Source organism: Scyliorhinus canicula, chromosome 4 (assembly GCF_902713615.1).
Source record: "Scyliorhinus canicula chromosome 4, sScyCan1.1, whole genome shotgun sequence".
Taxonomy (NCBI): domain Eukaryota; kingdom Metazoa; phylum Chordata; class Chondrichthyes; order Carcharhiniformes; family Scyliorhinidae; genus Scyliorhinus; species Scyliorhinus canicula.
The window spans coordinates 185,627,702-185,645,986 of record NC_052149.1 but is presented as its reverse complement, the minus strand read 5'-3'; the positions used below and the strand labels follow the sequence as shown (position 1 = coordinate 185,645,986).

Below are 18,285 nucleotides of genomic sequence, written 5' to 3'. Positions count from 1 at the left end.
CCCTTGCCTCTCTTATCAAACAAAATCTGTCCACAACAGTCTTTAATATAGTCAAATGACCCAGTCTCCACTGCTCTCTGGGGAAGAGAATTCCACAAACGACTGTCAGAAAAGATTCTCCTCTTCCCCTTCCCATTTTTAAATTTGTGGTCGCTATTTCTCAATTTCCCACAAGAGATCCTCCATCCTCTGAGCAGCCACCCAAAGTCCCCCAGGAGCTTTATCCAGTTCAAAAAGATCACCCCTCATTCTTCTAAACTCTCATGAGTATAGGCCGAACCTGCTCAATCTTCCCTCTTGGAGGGAAACTTGCAGGTGCACCTGCTGCTCTTGCCCTTCGAGGTGGTCATGGGTGCAGGTTTGCAAAATGCTGTCAAAGACGACTTGGTAGATTGCTGCAGTGCATGTTAAGATATACGGTACACATTGCTGCAATCATGTACCAGTGGGAAGGAAGTGAACATTTAAGGTGGTGGATGGGGTGATCAAGCAAGCTGAGAGTATGGGCAGCTTTGTCCTAACTGTGTTGAACCTCTCCAGTGTTTTTAGTAATAATATTTTTAAAATAAATTTAGAGTACCCAATTAATTTTTTGCAATTAAGGGGCAATTTAGCGTGGCCAATTCACCTACCCTGCACATCTTTTGGGTTGTGGGGGCGAAACCCACGCAAACATGGGGAGAATGTGCAAACTCCACACGGACAGTGACCCAGAGCCAGGATCGAACCTGGGACGTTGGCGCCGTGAGGCACAGAGCTAACCCACTGCACAACCATGGTGCCCACTTTAATAATAATAATCTTTATCAGTGTCAGAAGTAGGCTTGCATTAACACTGCAACGACGTTACTGTGAGAAGCCCCTAGTCACCACGCTAAAGCGCCTGTTCGGGTACAAGAGGGAGAGATCAGAATGTCCAATTCGCCAAACAAGCACGTCTTGCGGGACTGGAGAGGAGAAACGAGAACACCAGGAGGAAATCAACGTAGGCACGGGGAGAACGGGCAGACTCCGTAGACAGTGACTCAAGCCGGGAATAAAACCCGGGCCCCTGGCGCTGTGAAGCAATAGTGCTAACCGCTGTTACCGTGCCACCCCATGGAGCTGCGTTCACCCAAGCAAATGGAATGTATTCCATCATACTCAACATGTGCTTTGTAAATAGTGGATAAACTTTGGGGATGTTTGGTGCAAAGTTAATGACTCTGCCACTGAATATCATGGCTGATCATCGAACTCCATAACCTGCTCCCACTTTTCTCCACCCCTTACGCTTTGATCCCTTTAGCCCCAAGAGCTATATCTAAACCCTCTTGAAAACATACAATGTTTTGGCTTCACCTGATGCCAATAGTAGCAAATTTCACAAGCTCACCACTCTCTGGGTGAAGAAATTTTCCCTCATCTCAGTCCTAAATGGTTTACCCTATATCCTTAGAATATAGCCCCGGTTTCTAGACAACCCCACCAGCGGGAACATCCTTCCTGCATCCAGCCTGTCTAATCCGGTTAGAATTTTATAGGTTTCGATGAGAAACCCCCTCATTCTTCCAAACTCTACTGAATAGAAATCCAAATAGAACTGGCTCAATCTCTCCTCACATGTCATTCCTGCCATCAGTCTGGTAAACCTTCTCAAAATATCCTCAGATAAGGTCACCAAAACTGCACACAATATTCCAGGTGTGGCCTTACCAAGGCCCTGTATAATTGCAGCAAGACATCGCTGCTCCTGTACTCGAATCCTCATGCAGCCAGCATACCATTTGCCTTCTTCACTACCTGCTGCACCTGCATGCCGATGACAACCATGTCTCATTGCATACTCTCCTCGCAATTTATAGCCATTCCTGTTTTTGCTTTTAAGAATTCATCAAGATGGAGTGTGACATTGTAGGATGGCACAGTAGTTAACACTGTTGCTTCACAGCGCCAGCGTCCCAGGTTCGATTTCCGCTTGGGTCACTGTCTGTGCGGAGTCTGCACATTCTCCTTGTGTCTATAGTGGGTTTCCTCCGGGTGCTCCGATTTCCTCCCACAAGTCCCGAAAGACATGCTTGTTAGATGAATTGGACATCGAACAGGCGCTGGCATGTGGCGACTAGGGGATTTTCACAGTAACCTAATTTGCAGTGTTAATGTAAGCCTACTTGTGACAATAATAAAGATTATTAGTTGATTATGAGACTTGGGTTCTGAATCTTAATCAAGTAAACTATGTCAGTATGAGGTGCAAGTTGAATATGAAGAAGTGGATAACCTAACATTTTTGCCAACTCACTCAGCATGTACAAATCACACTATTTCTGCATCTTTCTCACAGCTCACCCTCCCACCCAGCTTTGTCATCTGCAAATTCGGACATATTTAGTTCCTTCATCCAAATCATTAATATAGCGAAAGCTGGGGGTCCCAGCACAAATGCCTGTGGTGCCCAATCAGTCATTGCCTGCCATTCAGAAAAAGGCCCATTTATTCTGAGTGGTTCCAGTCTCCTACCCATCTCAATACACTACCCCTAATCCCATGAGCTATAATTTTACACACTAATCTCTTGAGACTTTGTTGAAAGCCTTCTGAAAGTTCAAACATCCACTGGCACCGCCCTCATCAACTATACGAGTCACTTCCTCGAAAAATTCCAGTAGATTTGTTAATCATCATTTTCCTTTTGTAAATCGGTGCTGACTGTCAGCTTCTACCACTGTTTTCCAAGTGCTTTTCTATTAATTCTTTTGTAATGGCATCTAGAATTTTCCCCACCATCAATGCCACGCTGACGTCCGTAATTCCCTGATTTCACTCTACCTCCCTTTTTAAATAGTGGGGTTACATTAGATATCCACCAATCTTTCAGAACTGTTCCAGAGTCTAATAGAATCTTGGAACAAGTTCACCAATGCACCTACTATTTCTAGGGCCATTTCCTCAAGTGCTCTAGGATGTAGATTAACAGGATCTAGGGATTTATCAGCCTTCAATCCCAATTTCCCCAACAAATACAGATTTCTTTCAATTCCTCACACTAAACCCCGTGTTCCCCAACATTTCTGGTATTTGTGCTCTTTGTGAAGACAGAACCAAATTATGTATTTAGTTGGTCAGCCATTTCTTTGTTCCCCAATATAATTTCCCCTGTTTCTGATTGTAAGGGACCTACATTTATCTTCACCAATTCTCTTCTCTTCATACACCAATAGAAACACTTCCAGTCAGTTTTTATGTTCACCAGAAGCTTACTCTCTTACTCTATTTTCTCCTTCTTAATCAATCCCATGGCTCTCCTTTGCTGAATTCTTAAACTGCTCCAATTCCTCAAGTCTGTTGTTTTTCCTGGCCATTTTGTATGGCTCTGCCTTGGATCTAATACTACCTCTAATTTGCTGTTACTAGACTCCTAAACGACCCCCTTATGGACTGACCGCATTAACACTACACCCCTATATGCTTCACCCGGTACTATGTAGTTACATTGTGTACCTTGTGTTGCACTATTATGTATTTTCTTTTATTTCCTTTTCTTTTCACGTACTTAATGCTCTGCTCGCAGAAAAAATACTTTTCATTGTACCATGGTACACGTGACAATAAACAAACTCCAAATCCTTGTAAGCCATGGATCGACTACCGTTGGTTTTCCTTCTTTTGTTTAGATTAGAGTGGGCCGTTTTCCTTACTGGCGTGTTTATTTGTTAAATGGGGGTTATTGTATTTTGTTGGAAATCCCACGTATAATTTTTGTTTGCTTTGTGCTTTATTCCTTTTTCTGTTTGGAGTGTTTCGTTGAAAATTTGAATAAATATATTTAATTAAAAAAACAAGTAGGCTTACATTAACACTGCAATGAAGTTACTGTGAAAAGCCCCTAGTCGCCACATTCCAGCACCTGTTCTGCATCACAAACCAGCTGTCCAGTCCACTTAGCTAAAGTAGCTGATGAAGAATTCTATCATCGCCAAGGGGTCTCTCACAATCAAATCAATTACACAATACCCAGTCGAGGATGACCTCTTCCCTAGTTGATTCATCAACATATTTGTCCAGAAAACCATCATGTATACACTCCAGGAATTCCTCCTCTACAGTAGTAATCGGGTTTGCCCAATCCATATGCAGATTAAAATCACCCAAAATGGCAGCACAGTGGGTTAGCCCTGCTGCCTAACGGCGCGAAGGTCCCAGGTTCAATCCCGGCTCTGGGTCACTGTCCGTGTGGAGTTTGCACATTCTCCCAGTGTTTGCGTGGGCTTCGCCCACACAACCCAAAAGATATGCAGGTGAGATTGATTGGCCATGCTAAATTGGCACTTAATTGGAAAAAATGAAATGAATTGGGTACTCTAATTTTTTTTTTAAATCACCCAAAACTACAGCAGTTGTTCCTTTATCGCATGCGTCTCTAATCTGTTCAATGCCATTCTCAACATCACCACTACAGTATGAGGTTCTATACATAACACCCAGTAAGGTTTTTTGCCCCTTAGTCGGTGGTCAACAACTTAGGGGGAATAGGATCAAGGGAACAGGAATTGAATCTCGAGACAAGTCAAGACGAGCTCAAAGAAGGCATAACGGGGAAATAGAAGAGACTAGAGAAATCTCCAAATTCAGGGCTAGGGCAGCAACTTCTGCTATTAGTAAAGAAATTCAGTCTTGCATGAGAGCTACATACACATGGCCAATCAGTAAATGCAGTCTGAAAACAAAAGATGACATGTCGTTCAAGGAAAGTCGAATACCATCAGAGAAAATGAGGGAAGGGGGAGGGGTTTGAGAAAATACATGGTCAGTCAGGTAAATGACACAATATGCCAGTCTGTCCCGTGATGGGGCTATGAGCCCATCTTTTTACTTCTTTAATTTCCACCACTTTTTTGTATTTGATACGCATAGTTCAGTGCGACATTTAGTTAAATCTCACATCATTAATTATGATCATAGAATTTACAGTGCAGAAGGAGGCCATTCAGCCCATCAAGTCTGCACCAGCCTTTGGAAAGAGCACGCCACTCAAGCACACATCTCCTCCACCCTATTCCCTTAACCTAGTAACCCCAATTAATCTTTTTTTTGGGACACTAAAGGCAATTTAGCATGGCCAATCCACCTAACCTGCACATCTTTGGACTGTGGGAGGAACCCGGAGGAAACCCACGGAGTCACGGGGAGAACGTGCAAACTCCACACAGAGTGACCCAAGCCGGGAATCGAACCTGGGACCCTGGAGCTGTGAAATAACTGTGCTAACCACTCTGCTACCGTGCTGCCCATGTATCATGAGCTACAATAATAAAGTCACAAAAGATCTTCCGAAAACTGGGTGGTAAATGTCTGTGACACCAAACTCTTACTTCTGGAATGGACTGATTCTAGCCCTGAACAGCTGAATTAAAGTATCCTCAATCTACTGGCTGCAAAAATCACAAGAAATCAATTAATCTAGTTAGTAACGGAAATGCACCTACAGCACAAAATAATCCATAATTTAGCACTGACTGGGATTCTTGCAAGCAAGTCCCTGAATAGCTAATACAGGAAGTGATGAAAAATGCAGCTTTAGTGCAGAAGGTGATCAAATCTCAACCTAGCAGTGATTATAAACCCAAGAGAAAATTGCATTCCCAAGAACATCAAACACTGATAAAGTCAAAACAAGTATTAATTTGCACGATTAAGATTCACAGAATCATAGAATCCAAGTGCAGGAGGCCATGTGGCCTATCGAGTCTGCATTGACCCTGCAAAAAAGCTCCCTAATCAGGCCCCATCCTATCCCTGCAACCCCACTTGACCTGCATATATCCCTGGACTCGAACGAGCAATTTAACATCCACCCCCCTTCCCCTTACATTGTACAGAGGGGAGGGTACCCTGTTTCTCCAACACAAAATTAGTGTTTGTACCGTTTGGCCTTGTATATATTTTTTACTGTTTTAATAAAAAGATATGGCCAATCCACCTAACTTGCACATGCTTGGACTGTGGGAGGAAACCCACTCAGACATGGGGAGAAAGTGCAAACTCCAGTCACGCACACCTGGAATTGAACTGAACCCTGCTGAACACCTCTGGACACAGGCTTCCAGTCATATAAACAACCTTCAACCATCACCCTCTGCCTCCTACCACTTGGATCAAGTTTGTCAAATGGCCAGAGTTTGTCTAATTGCCCTGGATCCCATGGGCTCTTACCTTCATCAGCCTCCTATGTGGGACCTTGTCAAAAAGCCTTACTAGTCCACACAGATTACATCAACCGCACTACCCTCATCCACACATCTAGTCACCTCCAATCAAATTTGTAAGACATTATCTCCCTTTGACGAAACTATGCTGATTATCTTGGATTAATTCATGCCTCTCCAAGTAGAGATTAATTCTGCCCCTCAGATTTTTTCCAGTTGTTTCCCTACCACTGAAGTAGGACTCACTGGCCCGTCCTTTCCTGGTTTGTCCCTACTTCCCTTCTTGAATGATGGCACCACATTAGCTGTCTTCCAGTTCTCTGGCACCTCTCCTGTGGCCAAAGAAGAATTCAAAATTACCAGAGCTGCTGAACTTGGTTCGGTTAGAATTGATCAAAAACTCATCTGAAAAACAACTAGATATCGGACCTAATACTATTTCTTGCCACCATTGGGTAAGGATGAGAAAGAATTATTTTCCTGGGTTGAGGACCGGAATTCCATGACTTCTGTTAGTTATACTAGCGGTACAGCTAGTTGGTGTGCCAACCTCCCGCACTGTCTGATAGAACACAGAAAGCTATTTTTGTCAATCATTGTACCAGCTCTTAAAAACTAACCCTGCTTTTCCCCCAGAAGCCCTGCATTTTTCCCTATTTTAAAAAAAGTACATATTCAAGTTTCCTCAGAAACTTTCAACAACAAATACAAACTTTCATTTCAGTTACAGTTGGCTCAGTTTAAATTGCACAACGTGGGGGTACAAAATGTCCACCCTAATTAGCTCCAATACTACTGTGGCTAGTTCTACCATCATTAAAAAAGTCATTCATGTGCATTTATTAATTTTGGTTATTAGTCAGGAACGCATGTTCAAATCGAGTTCTGCTTAAATGAATGGAAGATTTAAAAGCACATGGTCATAAGCAATGGCCCAGTCAGGGCGAAATGACTTGGGACATATGTTTCTCTAAATTATGATTTCTGATGCCAAATGCATCATTTTGTAAAACTGAGGACAAGGCATGAGCCTTCTCATGAACCTTTTTTGAAGTGTTTTCTTCTCCCCCCCCCAATAACAACTTGCACAGTTGCTGTAAATATGCCAACAGAAAGTAATAGCATGCCTTCGCAGAAACATTACATGGCCCTTTGACTCAGAGGCAGTTGTTCAGCAAAATATAAAACGGTGAAATGGAACTGATTTTAAGATTATTTCATTCATGGTTACCTTATCCTGCTTCTTCCACAAGTCCGAACTGCACCCCAAGTGCCACTGCTGGATAACCATTTAGAGCCCTGGAGCACTTGAGTACTACCACCCCAAAATGCACGGAGTTCAAATCCACCTGTCTGAGTGAAAGGCTTTATCAGTAACTGAAGCAAGTGTGCACTCAGGGCTTCGAGGCATTTGCCTGGTGTCATGAGATAGCACACAACAGCTGCCAACATGCATACCAAATATTATGTGCTACTGCACATGTGACACTTGCAAAGAGCATCTATTCAGTCTTGGAATTCTTCACCTTTATACTTGCTTCTTTAAACACATCATTAAAGATCATTACAACATATCCTTCAACATTAGAAAAAATCCCAAGTGCTTCACCGGAGAATAAACTAAGACACCAACCCATAAGGAGAAATCAGGTCAGGAGACCAAAGCTTGGTCAGAGTTAAGTTTTAAGGGGTGTTGTAAAGGAGGGAAATGAGATGAAGGAATTCCACCTTAGCAGCAGCCACTAATAATGAAACAAGTAAAATTGGGGATGTTAGGGAGGCAGATGACAACAGATACATCAGAGGCAAAATCAGAAAATACTGGAGAATCTCAGCACGTATGACAGCATGTGGAAAGAAGGGAGCTAACGTTTTAAGTCTGGAGGACAGATTTCGTTTCAGATTCCAGCATCCACAGTAATAAAATTCCTTAAGCAATCATTTGACTAGAGTAACATATATATTCCTGCCACTGCTGCCTCACACGCTGAGGACCCAGGTTCGATCCCAGCCTTGAGTTACTGTCCATGTGGAGCTTGCACATTCTCCCCAGGTCTGTGTGGGTCTCACCCCCACAACCCAAAGATGTGTAGGGTAGGTGAATTGGTCATGCTAAATTGCCCCTTAATTGGAAAAAAATGCATACATTCCAGAAAGCCCAATTAGAATCATAGATTTTACAGTGCAGAAGGAGGCCATTTGGCCCATTGAGTCTGCACCAGTCCTTGGAAAGAGCACCCTACTTAAACCCACGCCTCCACCCTATCCCTGTAACCCAGCGACCCCACCTAACCCTTTGGACGCTATGGGGCAATTTAGCATGGCCAATCCACCTAACCTGCACATCTTTGGACTGTGGGAGGAAACCGGAACAAACCCATGCAGACATGGGGAGACAGTGCGACTCCACACAGACACACCCAAGGCCGGGATTGAATCGGATCCCTGGATCTGTGAGGCAGCAGTGCTAGCCACTGGGCTGCCCCACAATTATGCAAATAAATAGTGCACAGCATTGATTCATCATGATGCCAACTTAAATTATTTCCATTATAGCAGAAAAGGCCAAATAGAGAATTTTCGGACAATGAATGTTGTCTATCCCAATCAGAGCAACAATCAGAGGGTATTCAAAGCAAAATTGTAAAGCAATCTTTGGAAGGTTACGAGAAATGCCTTGATAATGCATTTTTATAACTCCCTGAACAAGGAGTGGCTGTGCTAAACACTATTACATTTTTTAATTGAAAGTTGGATAATAATTTGACGCACAGGAAGACAAGTATGGGGGAATAGTTTTGGATTGTGTTAGCACACAGCTAGCCAGCAGAGTCAGGGGACCAAACAGTGCATTGAGCATTTACATTTCAACTCCATTTAAAAGTAAAGTTTAACCAGGGGGCAAAAAAAAAAACAATAGTTTTAGGGCTTCAGTATTTGCAAGTCAGAAATGTACAATAAAATAAGGGGCAACACGGGCGCAGTGGATAGCACTGGTCCCTTCGGGCAGACGACCCGGGTTTGATCCCGGCCCCAGGTCACTGTCCACGTGAAGATTGCACATTCTCTCCGTGTCTGCATGGGTCTTACCCCCACAACCAAAAAGATGTGCAAGGTAGGTGAATTGGCCACACTAAGTTGCCCCTTAATTGGGAAACAAAAACAGAATTGGATAATCTAATTTTTTTCAAAAAAGGAATGCACAATCAAATAGATCAAAGTTACATGCAATGTTCCCTCTAATCTGCACAACTGTACAGCAACCCCAATATGCCCACAAGCCGGTCCCTTTAAATTATTTCACGTGTCTCTAAAAACATGGAGCCATGCACAAATAAATTACCTACGCACTCAAAATTATAGGAAATAGTTTAAAAGTTGCATTTCCAGTTTCATTTTGTTGAAAGATTAAAGAATGCCTATCGATTTGAGATTAAATTTCACTGCTCTGGAATTCACTGCCTGAAGGTGCTGGAGGCAGATTCAATCTGGCTTTCAAAAGGGAACCGGGTAAGCAACTGACCGGAAAATATTTGCTACACTACAGGGACAGGGTTGGGGAGTGGGACTAGCTGGTTTGCTCTTGCAGACTGCTGGCACTGACAAGGAGATTAACACTGAAAACTTCCCTGTTTACATTCATAGAATTTACAGTGCAGAAGGAGACCATTTGGCCCATCGAGTCTGCACTGGCCCTTGGAAAGAGCACCCCACTTAAGCCCACACCTCCACTCTATGCGCATCACCCAGTAACCACACCTAACCTTTTTTGGACACAAAGGGCAATTTTATCATGGCCAATCCACCTAACCTGCGCATCTTTGGACTGTGGGAGGAAACCGGGGCACCCGGAGGAAACCCACACAGGCACAAGGAGAACGTGCAGACTCCGCACAGACAATGACCCAAGCCGGTAATCGAACCTAGGATCCTGAAGCGGTGACACAACTGTGCTAACCCTATAATTATTCCTCATAATAATAATCTTTATTGTCACAAGTAGGCTTACATTAACACTGCAATTAAGTTACTGTGAAAACCCCTAGTCACCACATTCTGGAATCTGTTCGGGTACACCGAGGGAGAATTAGAATGTCCAATTCACCTAACAAGCACGTCTTTCGGGACTTGTGGGAGGAACCCAGAGCACCCAGAGGAAACCCACGCAGACAAGGGGAGAATGTGCAGACTCCACACAGACAGTGACCCAGGCCGGGAATCGAACCTGGGACCCTGGTGCTGTGAAGCAGCAGTGCTAACCACTTTGCTACTGCCCCAGTTTCTGCACTTTTGGAAGCTCTTAAAACATGAAAAATTGAAGTTTGGGGAAAACAGCCATTGTGAACTATTCACCCCACATCTAAAACTTACGCCATCTGTATGGCCAACTTAATGTTGCAATGTTTCTCAACAGCACACTTAGAAGAATTTTGCAGAAAATCAAAACAAAACAGAAGTGCTGATCCAAGGGGAAAGTTGTTCCCAAACCTGCCAATTATTTGCACTCACCTGGAAAGGCCATACAATATTCAATTTAACAAAGAACTTCCACCCATAAGTCAGCTGAGCCAAAACAATTCCTGGTAGCCTGCACTACAATACCATTTCATATTCCAGCAGACAGAAAGGCCATTGAGAGTCCAATGAACAGAACTAGAATGCACTGGGTGCAAAGGTTATGTTTAGCAAGATCTGAAGGGACCAGAAACAACCATGATTCTCATCTGTATGTGTTGCTCACAAAGTAAAAACTAGCATTAAAAACCCTTGCGAAATGACAAAAGGGGTAACTTTCAGTCAGGGTGGAAAATTGGCCTAGAATCAGACACATGGTAAATTGGACAACAGCAAACCCAATAGCTTGTTTTCTCTTCTCAAAGATGAACATTGCCCAGTATATAATTTTAAACTATTTGGCAATTCTTTGGTCTGAACACCAGTGTAATAAAATGTTGCACGGTACTTCACAGGACCATTATAAAACAGTACATCAATTGCTACACCATAGCATTTCAGAGATCAAGTTCTGAGCTCTATAAACCATGGTTTATGAATTCCACAGTCAGCAGAAAAAGATCCACACTGAGCAATTGAAACATCTTGCCCAACAATTCAAGTAAAATTCTTGTCATTTGCCTTGGGTAACCTGCCTAAGGATAATGTTAATAAATATATTTCTTGGACCAAGGCTTCACACATGGATCAAATTGGTAAGGTCAGTACTAGAGCAGGAAAATTTAATTCATCACGATTTGACAGAGCTTTGATTATTGCAAAGAAACGCAGTGCAACCATGGCAGATTCCAGATCGAGAAGGGAACATAGGAACAGGAGTCGGCCATTCAGCCCCTCGAGCCTGTCCCGCCATTTAATGAGATCATGGCTGATCTGTGGCCTAACTCCATATACCTGCCGTTGGCTCATATCCCTTAATATCTTTGCTCATCTAGCTCAGGTACACGGCCCTCATTGTATTATACAATCCAAGATTTCAGCCTTACAACTTTTTGTATTATTTAATTACATTCCAGGTTATCTCAAATTGACAAACATCAATACTATATTTGTTTTGAAGCAGGTGGTATGAAACAATATCGGAAATGAAGCAAACTGCAGAGAGTAGAATTCCACCAGAAGTTTCAAAACCCCCATTCTTTTTGGCAAGGGTGGTACAAACAGAACTATTGCTCAAATAAATAATTAAATCTATTTTGCAAGTTTCAATTACCAAAGTTCCCCAAAGCAAATACCTTGTTCACATATTTGCAGAACAAAGATTGGGTGAAGAATGAAAGTGACTTGGCACCAATTTAACTTGACCCAGACATGCAATAAAACACACTTTAGCAACCTCTCGGGTGACACTTATTTTGGTACTAGTTTGGGAATTTAAGTGAAGAATTCTCACCATGTTCTCAAAAGCATTGCATATTGGAGAAGATTACACCCCCAACATAGTCTGGAGACATCATTTTCAAGTATGAACAAAGCAGAGAATAAGCAGGCATTTGTTACGAAACACAACCCCCAAGTTCTTATATTATTATATGTCCAATTCGAAAAAGTGAAATCAGGAACAGAAACTTGGCATTTTTACATGTGGTGTATTCTGACATTAGACATCCGGTGAGCCTCTCTTTGGATCTAGGATCTCCTTTGGGAATTTAATGGAACAGTTCAAAACTTAATGTCCTCCTTCATTTGCCGTACACATTTGTTGAGGTATAGTGCCACAGGTGTTGTTAGGCTTTGTGTACCTCATTCTTCACACACACACACACACACACACACACACACACGTCTAACCAGCAAGTATCCAAAAGCTGCTGAATCTTGGTTCCAAAGCTAGCATTGATTCTGCCATTCCCAAAATACCTACTGAATATCAATTAGGAATAAGAATCTTGATCACTTCGCACTCTCTTTCCAGGAAGTACAAAGTGAAATAAACTCTCCAGTACACTTAGATTAAAAAAAAGAAATGGCATGACAGTCATTAGAAATGCAATTTTTACAAACAATAGTAGATGAATGGCCTAGGCCGTTTAACTATAGGAGGTAGAAGAGAATAACAGAATCTCCATTAGAGTCAAGCAAGCCTATTATGGTGGGTTTAACTAGTGAGATGGTACAGTGAGCAGAAATGTCAAAATTACAAACAACAATTTTTATAAGTTCTGAAAACTCAGTCGGCTACTATTAACTCTTCTGTCTGAAACAGAGGTTTTAATAAATATTGCTCAAAAAATTGAATACAAGGAACCATTTGGAAAGCAATAGACGTGCGACAGATGGAGAATACCAACAGATTTGACAAATCAAATAGCCAGTTTCATATTTTTAATATTCTTTAATAGTTGGTACACTCATTTCAGATAAAAGACTAGGTACTCAGCTTATCAAATTTTTGCAAGGAACCATCAGTTTACACAGGCTAATCCCAGCAACATATAGCACCAGGTTCCAAGCTAAGGGCTCTGCAATCCATTTATAAGGACATAATAGTGTCAAGTAGAAACTGCAGTATCTAGAACAAAGAAAACTACAGCACAGGAAAGGCCCTTCAGCCCTCCAAGCCCGCGCCGACCATGCTGCCAGTCTAAACTAAAATCTTCTACACTTCCGGGGTCATATCCCTCTGTTCCCATCGTATTCATGTATTTGTCAAGATGCCCCTTAAACGTCACTATCGTCCCTGCTTTCACCACCTCCTCAAGCAGTGCGTTCCAGGCACCCACTAACCCGTGTAAAAATCTTGCCTCATACATCTCCTCTAAACCTTGCCCCTCGCACTTTAAACCTATGCCCTCTCATAATTGACCCCTCTACCCTGGGAAAAAGTATCTGACTATCCACTCTGTCTATGCCCTTCATAAATTTTGTAGACCTCTATCAGGTCACCCCTCAACCTCTGTCGTTCCAGTGAGAACAAACCACGTTTATTCAACCTCTCCTCATAGCTAATGCCCTCCATACCAGACAACATCCTGGTAAATCTCTTCTGTACCCGCTCTAAAGCCTCCACATCCTTCTGGTAGTGTGGCGACCAGAATTGAACACTATACTCCAAGTGTGGCCCAACTGAGGTTCTATACAGCTGCAACATGACTTGCCAATTTTTATACTCAATGCCCTGGCCAATGAAGGCAAGCATGCCGCATGGCGTCTTGACTACCTTCTACACCTGTGTTGCCCCTTTCAGTGACCTGTGGACCTATACACCCCGAACTCTGACTGTCAATACTCTTGAGAGTTCTACCATTCACTGTATATTCTCTACCTGTATTAGACCTTCCAAAAAGCATTACCTCACATTTGTCCGGATTAAACTCCATCTGCCATCTCTCTGCCCAAGTCTCCAAACGATCTAAATCCTGCTGTATCCTCGGACAGTCCTCATCACTATCTGCAATTCCACCAACCTTTGTTGTCCGCAAACGTACTAATCAGACCAGTTACATTTACCTCCAAATCCACCAATTTTTGTCGTCCGCAAACTTACTAATCAGACCAATTACATTTACCTCCAAATCATTTATATATACTACAAACAGCAAAGGTCCCAGCACTGACCCTTGCGGATCTGTTTCCCTACAGATGAAAGGAGCAAACTAAGACTGTACCGGTTGAGAGAGAAGCGCCATTTAAAAATATTTGAAAAGTTACACATGATGTTACACTGTTCTGTAAAACCACTTGATCAATTCCGGAATTAACTACAATGGAAAGTATTTTTAAAATATACATTGACAATTAAATGCATTTGATCTTAAAAAAGAGCACCAAAAAGAGCATCAGAAAGGGCTACATCGTTAACTGGAAACAGCTTGCATTTGTAAAAGCAGCTTTAATCCTGCAAAATGTCCCAAAGTATTTCAGAGGTGTTAAGACAAAATCTAACACTGACTCACGAGAGGATATTAAGACAGGCGATCAAGGGCTTGGTCAAAGGAGGTAGGTTTTAATGCACATCTTAGAGAGGAAGAGATAAAGGTTTTTCTTGATTTGGGGGGAGGGGGGGCAAAGGAATTTGAGCGGCTTGGCGACTGAAGACAGGGGGCGAAGGAAAGTGGAGACGCAAATTAGGAAAAGCAGATTTCTCGGTGGATTGTCAAACCAAAGGTTAGAGATACGGAGGGGCACGGCAGAAGAGAATTTTGCTCGGCAGGGGCTAACATGGTAAACAAGCGGGGGGGGGGGGGGGGGCAGCACGGTGGTGCAGTGGATTAGCCCTGTTGCCTCACGGCGCCGAGGTCCCAGGTTTGATCCCGGCTCTGGGTCACTGTCCGTCTGGAGTTTGCACATTCTCCCAGTGTTTGCGTGGGTTTCGCCCCCCACAACCCAAAGATGTGGTTAGGTGGATTGGCCATGCTAAATTGCCCCTTAATTAGAAAAAATGAATTGGGTACTCTAAATTTATAAAAAGAAAAGAGAAAAAAAAATAACAAGCAGAGAGAAGTGAGAGAATGGGATCTCATGTGAAGAACATCTTCCATTCCAAAATATGTACTCAGTTCCTGTAGATGAGTCATAGGATATACATCAAGAAATAATTAAACAAACCACTCCCATTTGTCTGATCAGAGTGTACAGATCAGAAAAGATCACTGCAATTCATTGTCAGTGTGGTGAGAAAATGCATACCACCATACCTCTCTAAATTTTACCCAGGAAACAACTCAACCTGTACATTTGCCCCAATCGTAGTCCATTCAATTTGCACTCAGTGTGAACTAGCTAAAACAAAATTGTTTTCAGCCTCCAAGCTTCCCTCATTCAAGTTTAAAGTAATGTCTACTTTTCATTGAATCTGCAACTTTGTTAAATATATCGATGATTGCCAATTGTCACGAGATTTTCGATACTCAAGATTACCTCAGTGCTCTTGCGTAAACATTTTGGCATCTGTTCATACAACAGCTTCTCCTGGAAACTCAGGTGTCTAATCACAGCTATTAATTTAGTTGCCCTTTACTGCACCCTTTCCAAAGCATACACATCTTTCTAATAAAAATGTCCAGAATTGTACACAACATTCCAATTCAGACAAGACCAACATGTTTTCTTAAGAGTATACAAATTATTTTGACTTCTAAGCTAGTCTGCAGCATCTTGCCAAACACCCAAAGCAAAATTAAATTGAAACTTCATGTAATTGTTAAAGCTGACCACCAATTCTGAAAACATCAGTTTATCAGATTAAACAACTTGCATTTATATAGTGACTTTAACATAATAAAACCATCCCATGGTACTCAGATGAGCGCCAGTCAAACGTTTGGTCAAAGACTTGCATTGAGAAGTGGAGGGGTTATGGAAAGGAATTCCAACGGTCAGGGCCCAGATAACTGATGGCTTGACTAGCAATGGCAGGGCAAAAGAAATCAGGGATACGCAAAAGACCAGAATTAAATGTAGTGCTCTCAAATGATTGCAGAGATAGAAAAGATCAAGACCATGGAACGATAGAATGTTAATATTCAAGGCATTATTTGATAGTCTGTGTAGGTACATGGGACTTGGTGTCATAAGTAACAAAAGTTTACACACGAGGAACATCAGTTCTTAAAAGCAGTTGATAAGTCTAAAACTCCCCACGCTCCCAGATTTTCAACCAGTCATAATCAAAAAGATTAGAACAGAGCACAATCCAAACCAGGATACAACGCCAGATTTTTGAAATTGTAAATTCTCATTGTGATCATCCTGAACTTGAAGGCCATTCGACCTCAATTGTCAATACACAAAACTTCACCAATTGTGTTAGGTCAGGAGTTAAACAAAAACGGTATGCTGATATTTATTTGACAAAATTTAACTCATATAAGTGGGTATTTATGAAAAATAACGTACTAACATAACAAGAGACCACAAAGATGTGAAATTTACTATATACATGAACACATTTTGAAGTCAAAAATAAATAAATAAATCAATACAAAGCATAATATTAAACTCTTAGCAACCAGCTTTGGTTCAATTAAAAAGTGAACCAGAAACTCTCAACAGCCTTATGCTCCCTATCCGTATTATCAAAATTCCAGGTAGCGACAACAGCACATCAGCTGTAGATTATAGGGCTGAACTGGTTCGCAACTTTTATCTGATTTGTTTTAATTTTCCTTTGGCAGAATCTAAACATTAAATACGCAGTTTCGCCAATAAAAACTTGCACCTTCAATGTCCATTTGATCAGCTTTCCCCAAAACCAACAGAATCACCTCCATCGCGATAATCAAATTAAAAACCTCATTTCATCATCCATTACAAAGTTGCACTTGATTCCTCCAGTTCCTACTTGTCAAGTAGGACAGGAAGAATGGAGATCGATTTTGATTTCTTTTTTTTGGCGGGGGGGGGGGGGGGGGGTGACTGACAGATCGGAGGGGAGAATTTAAACAGCGCACATGGAAACAGGACGCAGGGGCCAACAACTTCCAGAGTGAGCATTAAAGAAATGGGCGCCCGGGGCCTGGTGTCCTCAACCATCGCCCTCAGCCCGGCGGGCCGGGTCCCAGCCTCCGGCCCCTTTCCAACAATCGGGCCCCGGGCGAGTGCCGACTCGGTGCAATCGCCCTGCAGCAAAGACGGCGTTCAAGGGCTGTCATAATGACATTTTGTAACGGTGGCTCCCTTCCCCGGAGCCTCCAGCTGGAAACCGCAAGCCCCAGTCACCACCACCGCCACTTCCTCCTCTTCCCGGGGTGGGAGGAAGCCATTCCACGGAGAGAGACACGCTCCCCCCCAAATCCGCCCATAACGACCCGTAACCCGCCCCCGGGGACGATTAGGCCCGAGTCTCCCCGAGGCCTTGCGCAGGCCTCACAGCAAATGGCGGCCGAAACAATCGGGAGATGGAACCGCCTGGGCCTGATTGGGAGGTTAGGGGGGAGGTTAGGGGGGAGGGGGGGGGGGGAAGGATCCTTAATAAAAACACACACTGGGGAGGGAGAGAGGAGGCGTAGAAACAATAAACGGAGAGTGTGGGCGCCGCTTCCCCCATTACCTTGTGGATTCTTTTGAGAGCCATGTTAGGTGTGCCGGGCGGTTGTGGGTGTGTTTAGCGGACTGGGCTGTGTGGCTGGGCTGGGCTGGGCTGCTCTCTCCCTCTCTGCTGACAATAACCGGGTTTAAAGGCGAACCCGGGAAAGCCGCCGAGTCCGCTCGGAGAAACCGAGAAAATGGAAGGAAGGGACCGGCCGCTATAAAGTAGTCCCAGCGTATCCCTCCGCCAGCTGCAGCGAAGGAGAAAAAACACACACTCAATCCACACAACCCCGCTCGTTTCCTTTATTAATCGCCCGCCTCGCTGCTCCCTGCGTTGTAATTCTGTTTCTGGGTTGACTTTGGATGTGTATCTCCTGCACTTTTTAACCCCACCCTCCTTCCTGGGCTCCAGCCCGGTTTTAAGCAGTGAACCAGCTGCTCCCCCCCCTTGGAAAAGGAAGTAAGCGGCGGACCGATCGGGGAGCGGTGATTCGGTTCGATTGTCTCCCAGCTCTCGCGAGATGTACACCAAGGCCAACCGCGCGTGCGCAGTGCAGGCGGGCGACCTGGGCAACGCCGGCGACACAAGGAGGGAGGGTCTCACCCTGGGGTG

At 43.3% G+C, this 18,285-nt stretch overlaps 1 protein-coding gene across 3 annotated transcripts in view; it reads right to left on the bottom strand.

Annotated features, from left to right (window-relative positions):
• ube2d2 (ubiquitin-conjugating enzyme E2D 2 (UBC4/5 homolog, yeast)) overlaps nt 1-18,045 on the bottom strand; it is a 44,785-nt gene extending 26,740 nt beyond the window's left edge. The window contains exon 1 of one of the 3 annotated variants that reach the window (XM_038795671.1): nt 17,692-18,045. Coding sequence is in view for 2 of the 3 variants with exons in the window: in XM_038795669.1 (XP_038651597.1) it covers nt 7,417-7,476 (60 nt within the window). In the remaining variant the exon portion in view is untranslated. Of the gene's footprint in view, nt 1-7,416; nt 7,513-17,691 lie in introns of those variants that run through there. The other 2 variants (XM_038795670.1, XM_038795669.1) reach the window with 2 other exon arrangements.
• Nucleotides 18,046-18,285: the final 240 nt, after the last annotated feature.